Raw genomic sequence first — 17458 nt, forward strand, 5'->3', positions numbered from 1 at the left:
CTTGGAGCTGTAATATATATTAACATTGTTGGGCAATTATGGCAACGGAAAAACAGTGTTGATGAATAAGAATGCTTACAGGGTGATGGCTTTAGAAAAAAGCAGGCACTTGATAAAGAGGACATAACATCCCTTTTCTTTATTCATTGAGCTTCATAAAGTCTAATTTTGCCCTAATTATAACTGTCCTGTTCTCCTGAAGCTTACTTTAAGCAAATGTTTATTCAGCAATTACAAAATTCTGCATAACTCACTTGGCTAGGAACTGTGAGAAATACCATATAGAGATTATAGAAACCCTAGCTCTGAGACTGTGTATGGAAAAGCACAGACTGTTTGAGAAATCAATGAGTCCAGTGTTTAGCTATGGCCGGTAGCTCAACTGGTTAGAGTGTGGTCCAGATACACCAAGGTTGCAGGTTTGATCCCTGGTCGGGTGTATACAAGAGTCAACCAATGAATGTATAAATAAGTGGAACAACAAATCAATGCTTCTCTCCTTTAAAGCTCAATAAGATTTTAAAAAAAATTAGTCCAGTGTATAGATTACCACCTTGATGGGAAAATGGAAAACAGAGATAAAAAGGAGTATGGGACTCAAATTGGTAGGTTCTTGAATGTTGAAGTTATATATTAAGACTCTATTTCTTGGAAAGCAGGGACTCACTATCTTTTTTTCTATTTAATGTGAAAAGGAAGTGATCAAAGCTGTTTCTATTTATTCACATGTTTTTTGTCCCGTTGATGTGATCTTTTTTAAATGATAAATTTTCAGTGAACAAAAAACAATATCTATCTTGCTTGTTTAATGTCCAATGCAATGTGGTAGGCTATGCTCAATATTTAGTTCATGTAAACAGCAGCTGTTATTAAAAATTCATGTGTTCTTAGTACGGAAAGAAAAAAGGATCCCCCATTGTTCGTAATATTTATTTAGCTAAACTACCATCTGCCTCCTCAAAGAAAAATAAGAAACCCAGGCAACTGTGGCAAATCATTTGCCCAAGAAAAACACTTCTAAATCCTGGTGGAGTGATCAGGTGCCATTACGGAGATGGAAATACTATAAACTGATTATCTTCTGTATTCTATTGATTCAGCACTTTTTTTCAATGTTATCTCTGTAGGTGGATTTCAGGGGATTAAATACATTTAAATGATCTAAGGCTCTGGTTAAATATAATCAATCTTATTCCTCTCTTTCATGGTTCTTTATATCCTCTGTGGGATCTCCTAACCGCCATTATGACTAACTTGTGTGAGGGATGCCACCACAGGCACCATAATGTTGGGGCATCTGAAGAAAGGATAGGGAAAGCTGCAACAGAGTTAGAGGGAAGGAGGAATGATGGTGACTGTTGTAGGGCCTCATTGCTTCTTCCAGGAAATTAAAGGGGAAAAACAAAAATTTTTATAGCTTTTAGATATCAGACAGACCAACTGCCAGCTTCTTCCCATCCTGCATGTTAGCGTAGCTGTGGGTGAGGAACAGGCAGGCACATGCGGGCTGACTACTTTCCTGCTTGTGACAGCTCCAGATTTAAAAAAGTGTGCAGAACAGGATTATAGCGCCAGCATTCCCAGGCCCAGGGTGCAAAGTGGGGCGGCCTGGGATGAGGTGAAGGAAAAATCATACAATAAACTAGAGATAAAGAGAAGAAGAGGAAGCAGGGTGGTGAATACGGTCTTAAGGTGCTATGAGAAAGCTGTGTGGAGGAAAAGATGAGGGCATGAGACAAAGCCTGCTGCTGCCTCCGTGTGCATCTGAGAGCTACGTGGGTGTGTCTGCAGAGGAAGTTGTGAGGGCATATGTGTGTGCAGAACACACACTAGGGAGGGGCTTTATTGATGTAGGAGTGGGAGGGTGTGTGCAGTAGGGTGTGGAGCGCGGGGGTGGAGAGAGAAAAGAGTGCAGAGCGGGGGAGGAATTTTATGGAGTGCCAGGAACACCCATTTCACAAAGGAAAATTGCCAGCTGCCAGAGAGTCAAATCTCCTTTGTGGGAATATTTCAGCTCCCCATGTTGGATTCTAGCTGTGGATCCTCCCTCAGGATGTTTGCCAGATGTTTGACCCATGAAGGGAGGGACACAGTCCCTGGGTTTTTACCACACCCTCATCCATGATCTTTCCCAAGAACTGATGTTTTTTTCTTGTGTATTATCATAGCATTGGTCACAGAGCAGCATTTCTTGGCAGACTGTCTAGTGAATAGAGCTGTAAATCGTGTAGAAAGAAATACTTTTTATTCTTGGTTTCTTCATGTGCTGTGTGGTGGCCTTTGGAACCCAACTATAACATTTCTGTGTCTTGGTTTCCAATTTTCCCAGTAACAAAAAACAAACAAACATATTATATAACTAAGGAAAATATGGTATAGAATAACCAATGAATAATTATAAAGATCAATGAGTGACAAATTTTAGCCAGAATGAGAAAGAACCTCTACTCATTAGAAGTGTTCAAAACTCGAAGAGAGTGACATAGGAGGAGGTATGTATCATGTCTTTAGAAATATTCAAACAAAAGGAAGATAACCAGTTATTGGGTGTTTAGGGGGAATTCCAGCAGCAAATAAGAGCTGAACTTAAGATACCCTGAAGGGTTATGCAAAAAATCTGAGATGCTGTCATTCTGGGACTATACAGTACTTTAAACAATACAGAATTATTTCAAATGTTAAAAGTACCTTAAATATGAAATAATCAAGGTGTTACATGATTAACTGACAAACAATATCTCATGTAATTAGCACTGATATTGGACAAGCAGTATGTATAGCACATGAATGCTGAGAGAACTTGAGGTTCAAGTCTTCCACAGGGGCCCTGAAACAAACTAAAACTAAACTCTAAAACAAAAATACATAGAAGAAGGCAATGTATGCTAATGAACCAAGGAGAAGAATTCAATAAAAAATAGGCTAGAACTTATAAGCCATTCCTGAATAACCTTTATTTCTACGAGCGATCCAATTCAACTTTGTGTAGCACTGAAAGAATGCTAGAAGTTTTTTCTTCAGTGATCAAACTTTCAGATGTTTGTTGACTACCAAATTCAGATCTATACTAGATGCTTGTTTGAGATATGGCACAGAAGTCCGCAGAGCTTCCTCTGCTTTCTAAGAACCATTGATAAGCCTTCTCAAATATTAATGTGCATCTTAATCACCTGGGGACCTATTAAAATGCAGATTCTGATTCTGCAGGTCTGGGGTGAGGCCTGAGATTCTATCTATTTTTTTCCTTTTTATTCAGTGAGAGGAGGGGAGGCAGAGGCAGACTCCTGCCAGTGCCCTGACCAGGATCCACCCGGCAAGCCCACTAGGGGGCAATGCTCTGCCCACTTGCAGCAGTACTCCATTGCTCAGCAACAGAGCTCTTTTTAGTGCCTGAGGTGGAGGCCCTGGAGCCATCCTCAGCACCCTGGGACAACTTGCTCCAATTGGGCCATGGCTGCAGGAGGGGAAAAGAGAGAGAGAGAGAAAGAGAGAAGTGAGAGGGGTGGAGAAGCAGATGGGTGCTTCTCCTGTGTGCCCTGACTGGGAATTGAACCTGGGACATCCACACGCTGGACCTACGCTCTACCACCGATACAACCAGCCAGGGCCAAGATTCTATATTTCTAAGAGATACTGATGATACTTGACCATAGGCTCCTCAAAGAAGCAAAGCTGGAGATGAAACCAGTTAGGGAATTCTATGTACTCACCTATTTTCCTGGGTATTGGGTCACACTGCATTGGGGATAAAATTCAATACTATGTTATTATCTATGGAATCACATAATTAATAGTACAGATGGAAAGGAACTTTGAGACGCCATCTAAAAAGCAATTTAGCTCTTGCCTTGGCTGGATAGCTCGGTTAGTTGGAGCATCATCCGAAGTGCAGATGTTGCTGGTTCCATCTCCAGTCAGGGCACATACAGGAATAGATCAATGTTCCTGTTTCCCTGCCTCTCTCTCTAAAAATAAACAAACAAAACAATTTGGCTCTTTTCACTGGTGCATGTGAAGTAATCTGAGATCTGTGTGGGCTGGATTGGGGTATCCTCAGGGTGGTGATAATACGATCTATTAAGGTAAATGTCGGGGACTTCTTGGGAACTCCTGACTACACTGTCAGATAGATGAAGTTTTAGTCCCCTCTCACCTGCTTTTCTCTCCCTTCTTAGAACATGCCTTTCCCTAAGAGGAAACTTTGATATTTTCTCTCAGGACTTTGATATTTTCTCTCAGGACTTTGATCTCAACTAATTGTTTTAAAGTCTCTAAGGAATCAGACGGTCAAGAATTTAAGGTGTGATCTATCCTAAGGAACACTTTACGTAACGAGATTTTTTTAAAAAAAATTATTAATTGATTTTAGAGAGAGAGGAAGAGATAAAGAGAGAGAGAGAGATACATCAATTTGTTGTTCCACTTATTTATGCATTCATTGGTTGGTTCTTGTATGTGCACTGACTGGTGATCAAACCTGCAACTTTGGTGTATGAGGACAAGGCTCTATCCAATTGAGCTATCTGGCCAGGGCCAAGACTCCAGATTTTCAAGACACAAAAGGATAAATCTCTATCAGCAAAATATCAGACCCTATGAAAGGTATAAAAGTATATTTTGATAAAAAGGCTTGCTTAAACTACTGGTACTTTTTGATTCCTCCACAGACTGACTTTAACTGTGATAAGAGGAGTAAGAAGTGGCAGTTTTGGGAAGAGTCCTAAGAAGGGTTTCAGACTCATTTTAATTCATCAAGATTGAGAAGGTCTTAGGATAAAAATCTTGGTCCAAAGTAATGACATTTGAGGACATAAATCAGCTAAGGTTATTAACCTTTCTCTGAATAGTTATTTATTTCACATCAATGGATCAGAAATAATTGGATTCTACTCTGTTGCTCACCTCAGAGTAGATGTTAACGAATGTTACATACCTTTTAAACTATAATAGAAATGTAAGAATTATTTGCTCCAACCATCTACAACTTTAGCTCTCCAACTGTTCTGTCCATCTGAAACACAACTAAAAGGCAGGAATTATGCAGAAAGTGCCCTGAGCGGGCAACATAGGTGTCATTTAGATTCATGTGCTAAAGCTCATATGAAATAAATGTTTTAGTGATTATATAATCGACATCGCCTATTTAATGTCATAATGTATTACTGAAAATCACGTGTTCTATACACACACACAAAGGTGACTGGAAGCCTATTTCCCTTCATTATAAATGGGAAAATTTATCATGTGTTACACATCAGCCCTAAACCACCAGAAATTTCTTAACAAAAACATAGAAAAAAAAATATATATGTATGTTACAAACTACGTTATGATGTAAAATGACTAAACAATGCTGAGATCATCAAAGAATTGACACGTTTCTTAACAGCTGTTTTGTTGCTGTGATGTCTCTCTTACTATCAGTGACAGAGAAACTTACATGCACATGATTCTAACTTCGTATCAATTATATTTCTTTTCCCACATACTGCTTTTAAAAAATGTTCTACTGAGTCTTGAATATGCAAATATATTTTTCCCTATAAAAACTTTAGCCAAAAATGATATATTGAGAAATACATGTGTTCTATGAAGTTGGGTATCAGAAATTGAAGGATGCTCTCTGAGAGAAATGTTAACTGGGGAGATGTTTGTGGCACATGCCTAATGGTATGCTGGAGCCTGCTTGTACTGGCTCCACAAGAGCCAATAGTCAAGATTTCATGAATTTAGCAAGCTGGTTGATATCACACGGGTCACTTGAAATTGCCCACAGTGGGAGCATTTACACCACAAAAACAGGTAAATGCTACAAATCAGGGACTCTTCCCACCCCCATGAACGTTTACCAGCACACAGCACACCACAGAGTACGCCTATATTTCATAAAATGTAAGATGTCATTGGTTGTTGGATGGAGTACAGAGGTACAGTAAAAATATGCTAGATTTATGTCCTTAGAAAAACAACCCCTAACCAGTGGCTTACTCAACAAAAGTTTATTTTAAGCTACAATGAGGGTTACTTGGGACCTCTGCCTTACTGAGTTGCTTGGGAGCTGTATGCTGATGAAGGCTCCATCATCTCCGTAAGAGGCTTCGTGGTTTACTGTGGTGAGAGCAAGGCTCCATCATCTCCGTAAGAGGCTTCGTGGTTTACTGCAGTGAGAGCAAGGCTCCATCATCTCCGTAAGAGGCTTCGTGGTTTACTGTGGTGAGAGCAAAGTATCTGGAGGTCAAAACCTAGTTCTTCTATGCTTTGATCCAGAAATAATGCAAGTCACTTTCCACCCACATCCCTTTGGCCAGAACCAGACACGTGGCACAACCTACTTACAAGAGCACTAGGAAGTATCAAGGCAGATTGGGTGAGCACCACTATACCAATCACATATACCATTATTTTATAGAAGGAGTAAAATAAACCCACTATCGAACCATGACACGAGGCTTTCTGATAATATAGAATGAGTTATTTAGACATGGATTTAAAAAAAATCATTTATCACTCTTTTGCACACCAAAGAAGGTAATTTCTTTGTCATGAAAGAGTAGCATTATCTTTTTTTTTTTAATTTTAAATTTCATTTAGGAAATTAACTTTAACAGGGTGACATTGATCAATAAGAATACACAGGTTTCAGGTGAACATTTCTATAGCACTTGAACTGTTGATTATGTTGTATACCCATCACCCAAAGTCAAATCATTTTCTGTTTCCATCACCTTATATTTGCCCCCTCTTTACACCCTTCCCCCCCCATTCCCCCACATCCTGTTACCCCTCCCCCACACCCCCTTCTTCTGGTAACCACTTCACTTTTATCTATGTCCATAAGTCTCAGTTTTATATCCATCCCCCCATGTGTAAAATCATACAGTTCTTAGCTTTTTCTGATTTACTTATTTCACTCAGTATAACGTTCTCAAGATCCATCCATGTTGTCATAAATGTCACTATGTCATCATTTCTTATGGTCGAGTAGCATTCCATTGTATATATGTACCACATCTTTATCCAATGCTCTATCATTTTGGTTGTTTCCATGTCTTGGCCACTGTGAATAATGTAATAAACATGGGGCTGCATGTGTCTTTACATCCCAATGCTTTCAAGTTTTTGGAGTAGATACCCAGTAGAGGGATTACTGGGTAATGTGGTCACTCTATTCTCAATTTTTTGAGAAACTTCCATAACATTTACCATAGTTGCTGTACCAGTTTACATTCCCAGCAACAGTGAATGAAGGTTCCTTTTTCTCCACAGCCTCTTCAACACTTGTTATTACCTGTCTTGTTGATAGTAGCCAATCTAACAGGTGTGAGGTGGTATCTCATTGTAGTTTTGATTTGCATTTCTCGAACAGCTAGTAAAGATGAACATCTTTTTATATATCTGTTGGAAATTTGTATGTCCTCTTGGGAGAAGTGTCTGTTCAGGTCCTCTCCCCATTTTTTTTTTAAAGATTTTATTTATTGATTTTTGGAGAGAGGGGGAAAGAGAGAGGAAGAGAGGGTTGAAGCAGGAAGCCTCTACTTATAGTAGTTGCTTCCTGTATATGTCTTGACCAGGCAAGCCCAGGGATTTGAATTGGCAACCTCAGCATTCCATGTTGACACTTTATCCACTGTGCCTCCACAGGTCAGGCCTCTCCCTATTTTTTAATTGGATTGTTTGCTTGTTAGTTGCTGAGCTTTGTGAGTTCTTAATATATTTTGAATATTAACCCCTTATTGGAGCTGTTTGCAAATATCATTTCCCATTTAGTTGGCTGCCTATTTGTTTTATTGTCAGTTTCTTTTGCTGTGCAGAAGCTTTGATATAGTTCCATTTATTTATTTTTGCCTTTACTTTCCTTGCCTTTGGGGTCAAAGTCATAAATTCTTCTCTACGGCCAGCGTCCATGAGTTTAGTACCTATGTTTTCTTCTATGTAATTTATAGTTTCAGGTCTTATATTTAGGTCTTTGATCCATTTTGAATTAATTTTTGTGCAGGGGGACAAACTGCAGTCAAGTTTCTTTCTTTTGCATGTGGCTTTCTAATTTTCCCAGAATCATTTATTGAAGAGGCTTTCTTTTCTCCATTGTGTATTGTTGGCTCCTTTGTCGAAGATGATTTCTTTGACATATATGTGGTGTTATTATGTCTAGGCTCTCAATTCTGTTCCATTGGTCTGTACGTCTGTTTTTCTGCCAATACCATGCTGTTTAGATTACATGGCTCTATAGTATAATTGGAAGTCAGGTAGTGTGATACCTCTGCCTTCATTCTTTTTCCTCAGGATTGTTTTGGCTATTCAGGGATTCTTATGGTTTCATACAAACTTGGTAATTTTTTGTTCTATTTCTTTAAAGAATGACATTGGGATTTGATGGGGATTGCATTAAATTTGTATATTGCTTTGGGTAAAATGACTATTTTAACTATGTTGATTCTTCCAATCCATGAACATGGAATATGTTTCCATTTCATTGTGTCTTTTTCAATTTCTTTCGATAATGTTTTGTAGTTTTCAGTATATAGGTCCTTCTTATTCTTTGTTGTTTATTCTTAGGTATTCTAATTTTTTTGTTGCAATTGTAAAAGAGATTTTTTTTTTTTAGTTCATTTTCCAAAGTTTCATAGTTGGCATATAGACAAGCAGTAGACTTTTGCATATTGATTTTGTATCCTGCAACTTTATTGGTTTACCGTTTCTAATAGTTTTTTTTTGGTGGAGTGTTTGGGGGTTTCTATGTACAGGATCATCTCATCTGCAAAAAAGTGATCCACTTACTTTTTCTTTTTCTTTTTTTTTGTATTTTTCTGAAGCTGGAAACGGGGAGAGACAGTCAGACAGACTCCCGCATGCACCTGACCAGGATCCACCCAGCACGCCCACCAGGGGTGACGCTCTGCCCACCAGAGGGCGATGCTCTGCCCTACCGGCATCGCTCTGCCGCGACCAGAGCCACTCTAGCGCCTGGGGCAGAGGCCAAGGAGCCATCCCCAGCACCCGGGCCATCTTTTGCTCCAATGGAGCCTTGGCTGCGGGAGGGGAAGAGAGAGACAGAGAGAAAGGGGGGGGGGGGTGGAGAAGCAAATGGGCGCTTCTCCTTTGTGCCCAGGCCGGGAATCGTTTTTCTTTCCTGATATGAATGCCTTTTATTTCCTTCTCTTGCCTGACCGCTCTGGCTAAAACTTCCAGAACTATGTTGAATAAGAGTGGAAAGAGTGGGCTGCCTTGTCTTGTTCATGATTTTAGAGGAAAAGCCTTTATTTTGTCACTATTTAGTATGTTATTAGCTGATGGTTTGTCACATATGGCCTTTATTATGTTGAGGTACTTTCCTCAAAGATGGTAAATGAATCAAAAGAAATTGATTAGCTTATTCTCTAAAACTTCTGCATGTTTATGTTTAGAGGTTGGTTCTTCTAAATCAGTTTTGGATTCAGAGTCACTGATATCTGGTTTTGTATAGACGTGGTCACCAAAAGCATGGGTAAGAGTACTCTGTCATTGTCTCTAAGACTTTCTTGCAAATCATTGACATCCAACGTGCAAGTTTTAATTCTGGCGCTTTATGGATCCTACTAGGAGGTATTCATAGAAGGTTTTCAGACAACAACAGGTTTATAGTCTCATCTCAAATATCCTCTAATGATTTATTGTCTGGCACTGTGAAGTTACCAAGTCAGGCCCTGAAAGGAACAACCAAGTCACTATATTTTCAGCACGCTTGTTTTTACTGGACTGATTTCTCAGAGATATGGGCAACTATGTCATAAATACTGCTGGGCTGAGGATGATGGTGAAAAGCCATAGATTCTAAGATGTATCCTGATTTCAGAGATGTTGAAATCTAAAAACTAAATTAAATAAATGTTTTAGAATATATTAAATATCATACTCTCCAAATGGGGAGTTTGGACTGAAACTCAGCCTTAAAGATTTTTGAAAACTTAATGGGCAGAAGGAGGGGGGAAAGCCCAGTGATATAAAAGGTATAGGCAGGTTTTATTCTCCCTAGAGATGGCAGCTAGACTTCACCTTCAGGGCAGACTTTTATTTTGGGAAAATCATCTGAGTGAGTCATTTAGGTATTTAAACATAAGCAAAGGCTTGCTCTGAATTGGTTCTTTTCAATCTGTATGACTCTGAGTTGCTAAGCATTTCCATGTTATAACTCAACAAAAAATGCCTGTTTTGTAATCTGCAAAATTAGAGCTCAGCACTTTGTATTTCCCTTAGATAAATATCTAGTTTCTTCTAGGTATGAATTTAAATTTCATTGTGTCTGAAAAGTATCACTTATTCGTTTGGATACTTGTGTGCATTCTTTTTCAGCAGCAAAATCTGAATATTGCTTGAGAAATGAGCAGGCAATATTTGTCTATTATGCCAGCAGACAGACCACATGAACAGAACTAGACTTGGTAGGGCTCAATCTGGCATGAATTGTCAACATCTGGGGGCCGTGTAAAGTGGAATAATCTAGAATGTACTGATGTTGGACTATTATGTTTTAATGCATTATCCAACTGGGAACCATGAGACCAATTCCTGATTCAGCTGGTCTGTCATCTTAGGAAAAAGTAATAAGATGCTGATATCAATAAAGGATGACTGGAGAAGTGGGCCTTGAACTGGAGAGAAGAAATGTCTTCCTCCCATCGCTGGAGCCTGGCCATGGGTTTGTGGTTGGACTTCTGGATACTTTTGGTCTGCTTCTGTGGATGGACTGGAGTGTCCAGGGGTGGGAACTAAGCAGGTATATTCTTGTGGAGGACTCAGAATGGGTCTGAGCCTCCCTGGCTTCAGGGCTGAGCTCATCTGGAAGCCAATACAGCAGCATGACTACAAGGTAGTTCTCTGTTTTTAGCCAATCCTCAGTTAAACTCGTTAAAAGTACAGCCTGGGCTCAGGGGGCTGCAGTGAATAAAGAAAAGGTCTGTTTCACAGCTGTGATGACAGGACACAGAAGAGAGCGAGTAGGGTGCCTTCCTCTGAAGTCGAGGTGGGGGCAGCATATTAGGAGTGAGAGGGTTTTATTCTTTAAGCCTACTCACATTAGTGAAAACAGAAGCCTGGAGAACAGGGTAGAATACCAAAAGTTTTATTTGACGTCAGCACAAATCACCACAGCTCCCTGGCACCAGGTTGTAGGCAAATAGTGCCATGCATCTCAGCTGATGCCCGGGGTCTTCGGGTATTGCTCTCTGATAGTGCAGTACAATAATGTGTGTTTGTCAAGACAACCACGTTTTCAAAATTTGGCAGACTCAGTTTAAAATCACATTCAAGTTCACACCACCATTGAGAAAAAGTTTTACACAGTTTGTTACTGTAAGGAAAACATTTGTGATACAGTAGCTTAACCCTCAGTTTTTTGGAAAACTTTAGTGTTGCGGATGTTGATTTCCCTGAGAAACCTGGGTAGCCAGAGATTTGTCTGTTCAATTGATGGCACTGGCACTACAGGACATTTTGAAGGCAAACATGGTATTTTCCAGGAAATCATTTGGAGACATTCCCTATGTGTTTCTAACAATGCTCTAGCAGCTCATACGAATCTAACAAGCATGAATTTATCTAAATCTTTCTTTATCCTATTTATATTTGTGGACTACGCAACATCTTGAGGATAATGAGTTCCATATGTTTACTACCCACTGTATAAAGTAATGCCATCTTTTATTTATCTTTAAACTACTTTCATACAATTTCAATGGGTGTCCTCGAGTTTTAGCACTCCAGGATTTGAGGATGTTCTCACTCCAGGGCTGCAGCCAGCACAGGCTGGTTGTATGCAGGTAAGGAAAAAAGCATGCCTCTGGGCACTCAGTTCAGAAATGAGCGCTTCCTCTTTCCGGCAGATGCAGCCTTGTGTGAAGCGCATGACTCAGTGAATAGAGCACAGCTAGATTTTGGTCCCCTGCCCTGCTCTCTCCTCCTCATTGTGCCCTTGGCCAGGTGCCCTTGCTGGGTTTGACTGGTACAATGGTATACACCAGTCCTGGGCCTCGCCACACAGGTCCTTCAAAGATTTCACTGATTTTGGTAATATCCTCTCTCAGATATCACCTTTCTAAGGGATCTTAGTCTCCCTGTTTGTTCCAGTTTAGAGCCTTTGATCCTTCTCTGCCTTTCCTGAGATGTGGGTCTCAGGCTGACAGCCCAGGCACTTCTGGCCCTTGACTCAGGGCCACCTGGGTCCAGGGACACTCGGCAGACTGCGGGGCTTTGGGGCAGCTACAAAACATAGGCGAAGGGACAAGTCAATAACGGATTCCACTTCCAGGGTTTCAAATAAATAATTCAGGGATCATCATTTTATAATCACAGTTTAGATTTTATTTGCCCTAGACTCACTGTCTGCTTGTTGCCTGTGCAGAGAGTGTTTGGATACTTTTGTAATAATTTCCCAAGCTTGTTGAGGTCTTTCTTCATTTTATCTTCATCAGCTGTGAACTGTACCACCTGTACCTGTCACCTTCTAGATTTCATTCTGTATTTCCTTTCCAAAAATATGTCCTAATCTTAAACTATACAAGAACTAGCAATAACATACTGCTCACAAAAATTAGGGGAAATTTTAAAATGAATCTGAAGGGCTAAAAAAAAGAAGCAATTGATTTTTTTTTTTTAAATAAATTTTTATTAATGGTAATGGGATGACATTAATAAATCAGGGTACATATATTCAAAGAAAACATGTCTAGGTTATTTTGTCATTAAATTATGTTGCATACCCCTCGCCCAAAGTCAGATTGTCCTTCGCCACCCTCTATCTAGTTCTCTGTGCCCCTCCCCCTCCCCCTAACTCTCCCCCTGTCCTCCCTCCCCCCACCCCTGGTAACCACCACACTCTTGTCCATGTCTCTTAGTCTCATTTTTATGTTCCACCAATGTATGGAATCATGTAGTTCTTGTTTTTTTCTGATTTACTTATTTCACTCCTTATAATGTTATCAAGATCCCACCATTTTGCTGTAAATGATCTGATGTCATCGTTTCTTATGGCTGAGTAGTATTCCATAGTGTATATGTGCCACATCTTCTTTATCCAGTCTTCTATTGAAGGGCTTTTTGGTTGTTTCCATGTCTTGGCCACTGTGAACAGTGCTGCAATGAACATGGGGCTACATGTGTCTTCACGTATCAATGTTTCTGAGGTTTTGGGGTATATACCCAGTAGAGGGATTGCTGGGTCATAAGGTAGTTCTATTTGCAGTTTTTTGAGGAACCACCATACTTTCCTCCATAATGGTTGTACTACTTTACAGTCCCACCAACAGTGAATGAGGGTTCCTTTTTCTCCACAGCCTCTCCAACATTTGCTATTACCCGTCTTGTTGATCATAGCTAATCTAACAGCGGTGAGGTGGTATCTCATTGTAGTTTTGATTTGCATTTCCCTAATAACTAATGAAGCTGAGCATTTTTTCATATATCTGTTGGCCATTTGTATCTCTTCCTGGGAGAAGTGTCTATTCATGTCTTCTTCCCATTTTTTTATTGGATTGTTTGTTTGTTTGTTTGTTGTTGAGTTTTATGAGTTCTTTGTAAATTTTGGAAATTAGGCCCTTATCTGAGCTGTTGTTTGAAAATATCATTTCCCATTTAGTTGGCTGTCTGTTTATTTTTATGTCAGTTTCTCTTGCTGAGCAAAAGCTTTTTATTCTGATGTAGTCCCATTCATTTATCTTTGCCTTCACTTCTCTTGCCATTGGAGTCAAGTTCATAAAATGTTCTTTAAAACCCAGGTCCATGAGTTTAGTACCTATGTCTTCTTCTATGTACTTTATTGTTTCAGGTCTTATATTTAGGTCTTTGATCCATTTTGAATTAATTTTAGTACACGGGGACAGGCTGTAGTCGAGTTTCATTCTTTTGCATGTGGCTTTCCAGTTTTCCCAACACCATTTGTTGAAGAGGCTTTCTTTTCTCCATTGTGTGTTGTTGGCCCCTTTATCAAAGATTATTTGACCATATATATGTGGTTTTATTTCTGGGCTTTCTATTCTGTTCCATTGGTCTGAGTGTCTATTTTTCTGCCAATACCATGCTGTTTTGATTATTGTGGCCCTATAATATAGTTTAAAGTCAGGTATTGTAATGCCCCCAGCTTCATTCTTTTTCTTTAGGATTGTTTTGGCTATTCGGGGTTTTTTATAGTTCCATATAAATCTTATGATTTTTTGTTCCATTTCTTTAAAAAATCTCATAGGAATTTTGATGGGAATTGCATTAAATTTGTATATTGCTTTGGGTAATATGGCCATTTTGATTATATTTATTCTTCCTATCCAAGAACAAGGAATATTTTTCCATCTCATTGTATCTTTTTCGATTTCCCTTAACAATGCTTTGTAATTTTCATTATATAGGTCCTTTACATTCTTTGTTATGTTTATTCCTAGGTATTTTATTTTTTTTGTTGCAATCGTGAAGGGGATTATTTTTTTGAGTTCGTTTTCTAATATTTCATTGTTGGCATAGAGAAAGGCTATGGACTTCTGTATGTTAATTTTGTATCCTGCGACCTTACTGTATTGGTTTATTGTTTCTAATAATCTTTTTGTGGAGTCCTTCGGGTTTTCGATGTATAGGATCATATCATCAGCAAAAAGTGATACCTTTACTTCTTCTTTTCCAATATGGATGCCTTTTATTTCTTTGTCTTGTCTGATTGCTCTGGCCAGAACTTCTAGCACCACGTTAAATAAGAGTGGAGAGAGTGGACAACCCTGTCTTGTTCCTGATTTAAGGGGGAAAGCCTTCAGTTTATTGCCATTTAATATGATGTTAGCTGATGGTTTATCATATATGGCCTTTATCATGTTGAGATATTTTCCTTCTATACCCATTTTGTTGAGAGTCTTAAACATAAAATTGTGTTGTATTTTATCAAAAGCCTTTTCTGCATCTATTGATAAGATCATGTGGTTTTTGTTCTTTGTTTTGTTGATATGGTGTATTACGTTAACCGTTTTGCGTATGTTGAACCATCCTTGAGATTCTGGGATGAATCCCACTTGATCATGATGTATTATTTTTTTAATATGTTGTTGTATTCGGTTTGCCAGTATTTTGTTTAGAATTTTAGCATCTGTATTCATTAGAGATATTGGTCTGTAGTTTTCTTTCTTTGTGCCATCCTTGCCAGGTTTTGGTATGAGGGTTATGTTGGCCTCATAAAATGTGTTCGGAAGTATTGCTTCTTCTTCAATTTTTTGGAAGACTTTGAGTAGAATAGGAACCAAGTCTTCTTTGAATGTTTGATAGAATTCACTAGTATAACAGTCTGGGCCTGGACTTTTATTTTTGGGGAGGGTTTTAATAGTTTTTTCTATTTCCTCCCTGCTGATTGGTCTGTTTAGGCTTTCTGCTTCTTCATGACTCAGTCTAGGAAGGTTGTATTGTTCTAGGAATTTATCCATTTCTTCTAGATTGTTGTATTTGGTGGCATATAATTTTTCATAGTATTCTACAATAATTCTTTGTATATCTATGATGTCTGTGGTGATCTCTCCTCTTTCATTTTGGATTTTATTTATTTGAGTCCTGTGCCTTTTTTCCTTGGTGAGTCTTGCCAAGGGTTTGTCAATTTTGTTGACCTTTTCAAAGAACCAGCTCCTTGTTTTATTGATTTTTTCTATAGTTTTTCTGTTCTCTATTTCATTTATTTCTGCTCTGATTTTTATTATCTCCTTTCTTCGGCTGGTTTTGGGTTGTCTTTGTTCTTCTTTTTCTAGTTCCTTAAGGTGTGAAGTTAAGTGGTTTACTTCGGCTCTCTCTTGTTTGTTCATATAGGCCTGAAGTGATATGAACTTTCCTCTTATTACTGCTTTTGCTGCATCCCAGAGATTCTGATATGTCGTATTTTCATTTTCATTTGTCTGTATGTATCTTTTGATCTCTGCACTTATTTCTTCTTTGACCCATTCATTTTTTAGAAGTATGTTGTTTAGTTTCCACATTTTTGTGGGTTTTTCCCCCTCTTTTTTGCAGTTGAATTCTAGTTTCAAGGCTTTAAGATCAGAAAATATGCTTGGTACAATTTCAATTTTTCTAAATTTGCTGATATTGTCTTTGTGGCCCAACATATGGTCAATTCTTGAGAATGTTCCATGTACACTAGAGAAAAATGTATACTCTGTCGCTTTGGGATGAAGTGTCCTGTAGATGTCTATCATATCCAGGTGTTCTAGTATTTCGTTCAAGTCCACTATATCTTTATTGATTCTCTGTTTGGATGACCGATCTAGAGCCGTCAGCGGAGTATTGAGGTCTCCAAGTATGATTGTATTTTTGTTAGTTTTTGTTTTAAGGTCAATAAGTAGCTGTCTTATATATTTTGGTTCTCCTTGGTTTGGTGCATATATATTAAGGATTGTTATGTCTTCTTGATTCAGTGTCCCCTTAATCATTATGAAGTGACCATTTTTGTCTCTGAGTACTTTTTCTGTCTTGTAGTCAGCATTATCAGATATGAGTATTGCTACACCTGCTTTTTTTTGGGTGTTGTTTGCTTGGAGTATTGTTTTCCAGCCTTTCACTTTGAATTTGTTTTTATCCTTGTTGCTTAGATGTGTTTCTTGTAGGCAGCATATAGTTGGATTTTCTTTTTTAATCCATTCTGCTACTCTGTGTCTTTTTATTGGTAAGTTTAATCCATTTACATTTAGTGTAATTATTGACACTTGTGGGTTCCCTACTGCCATTTTATAAATTGCTTTCTGTTAGTTTTGTATCTAGTTTGATTCTTCTCTTTTGTTTTTCTATCATTTGTTTCTGTTTGTTTGTGTTCCATACTTCTTTCCTCTGTTGCTACCTTTTTTAAGTCATGTGTTTTTGTGGTGGTTTTTTCTAGGGTGGTTACCATTAAGTAATGAAAAGGGTACCTACCATATTCATTGTAGTACCCTATCTTATAAGTATTTCTGCACTTCATCGTCCTTTGCTACTGTTAATCTCCATTCTCTCCCCCCCCCTTTTTTTTTTCCTTTGTTGTCACAGTTTAAGTTTGGTTTTATTGTGTTCTTGGTGGAGCTGTTACTTGTGGTGTTGTTTTCTTTTGTTCTTTGAATCTGGTTGGAAAACCCCCTTTAGTATTTCCTGGAGTGGGGGCTTTCTCGTGATAAATTCTCTCATCTTTTCTGTATTTGTGAATGTTTTTATATCTCCTTCATACTTGAAGGATAGCTTTGATGGGTATAGTATTCTTGGCTGAAAGTTCCTCTCTTTCAGGGCTTTAAATATTGGGGTCCACTCTCTTCTAGCTTGTACAGTTTCTGCTGAGAAATCTGATGATAATCTAATAGGCCTTCCTTTATATGTTGTACTCTTCTTTTCCCTGGCTGCCTTGAGAATTTTTTCTTTGTCATTGGTTTGTGTCATCTTTATTATGATGTGCCTTGGAGTGGGTTTGTTGGGGTTAAGAAAACTCGGTGTTCTGTTTGCTTCTTGAATT

At 38.6% G+C, this 17458-nt stretch overlaps 1 protein-coding gene across 1 annotated transcript in view; it reads right to left on the minus strand.

Annotated features, from left to right (window-relative positions):
- The window catches only part of NEMP2 (nuclear envelope integral membrane protein 2), a 95430-nt gene extending 89333 nt beyond the window's left edge, over positions 1 to 6097 (minus strand). Inside the window, exon 1 of the mRNA XM_066346234.1 lies at positions 6044 to 6097. Within this exon, the coding sequence (XP_066202331.1) occupies positions 6044 to 6084 (41 nt within the window). The 5' untranslated portion in view covers positions 6085 to 6097. The remainder of the gene's footprint in view (positions 1 to 6043) is intronic.
- Positions 6098 to 17458: the final 11361 nt, after the last annotated feature.

This window comes from Saccopteryx leptura, chromosome 7 (assembly GCF_036850995.1).
Source record: "Saccopteryx leptura isolate mSacLep1 chromosome 7, mSacLep1_pri_phased_curated, whole genome shotgun sequence".
Lineage (NCBI taxonomy): Eukaryota > Metazoa > Chordata > Mammalia > Chiroptera > Emballonuridae > Saccopteryx > Saccopteryx leptura.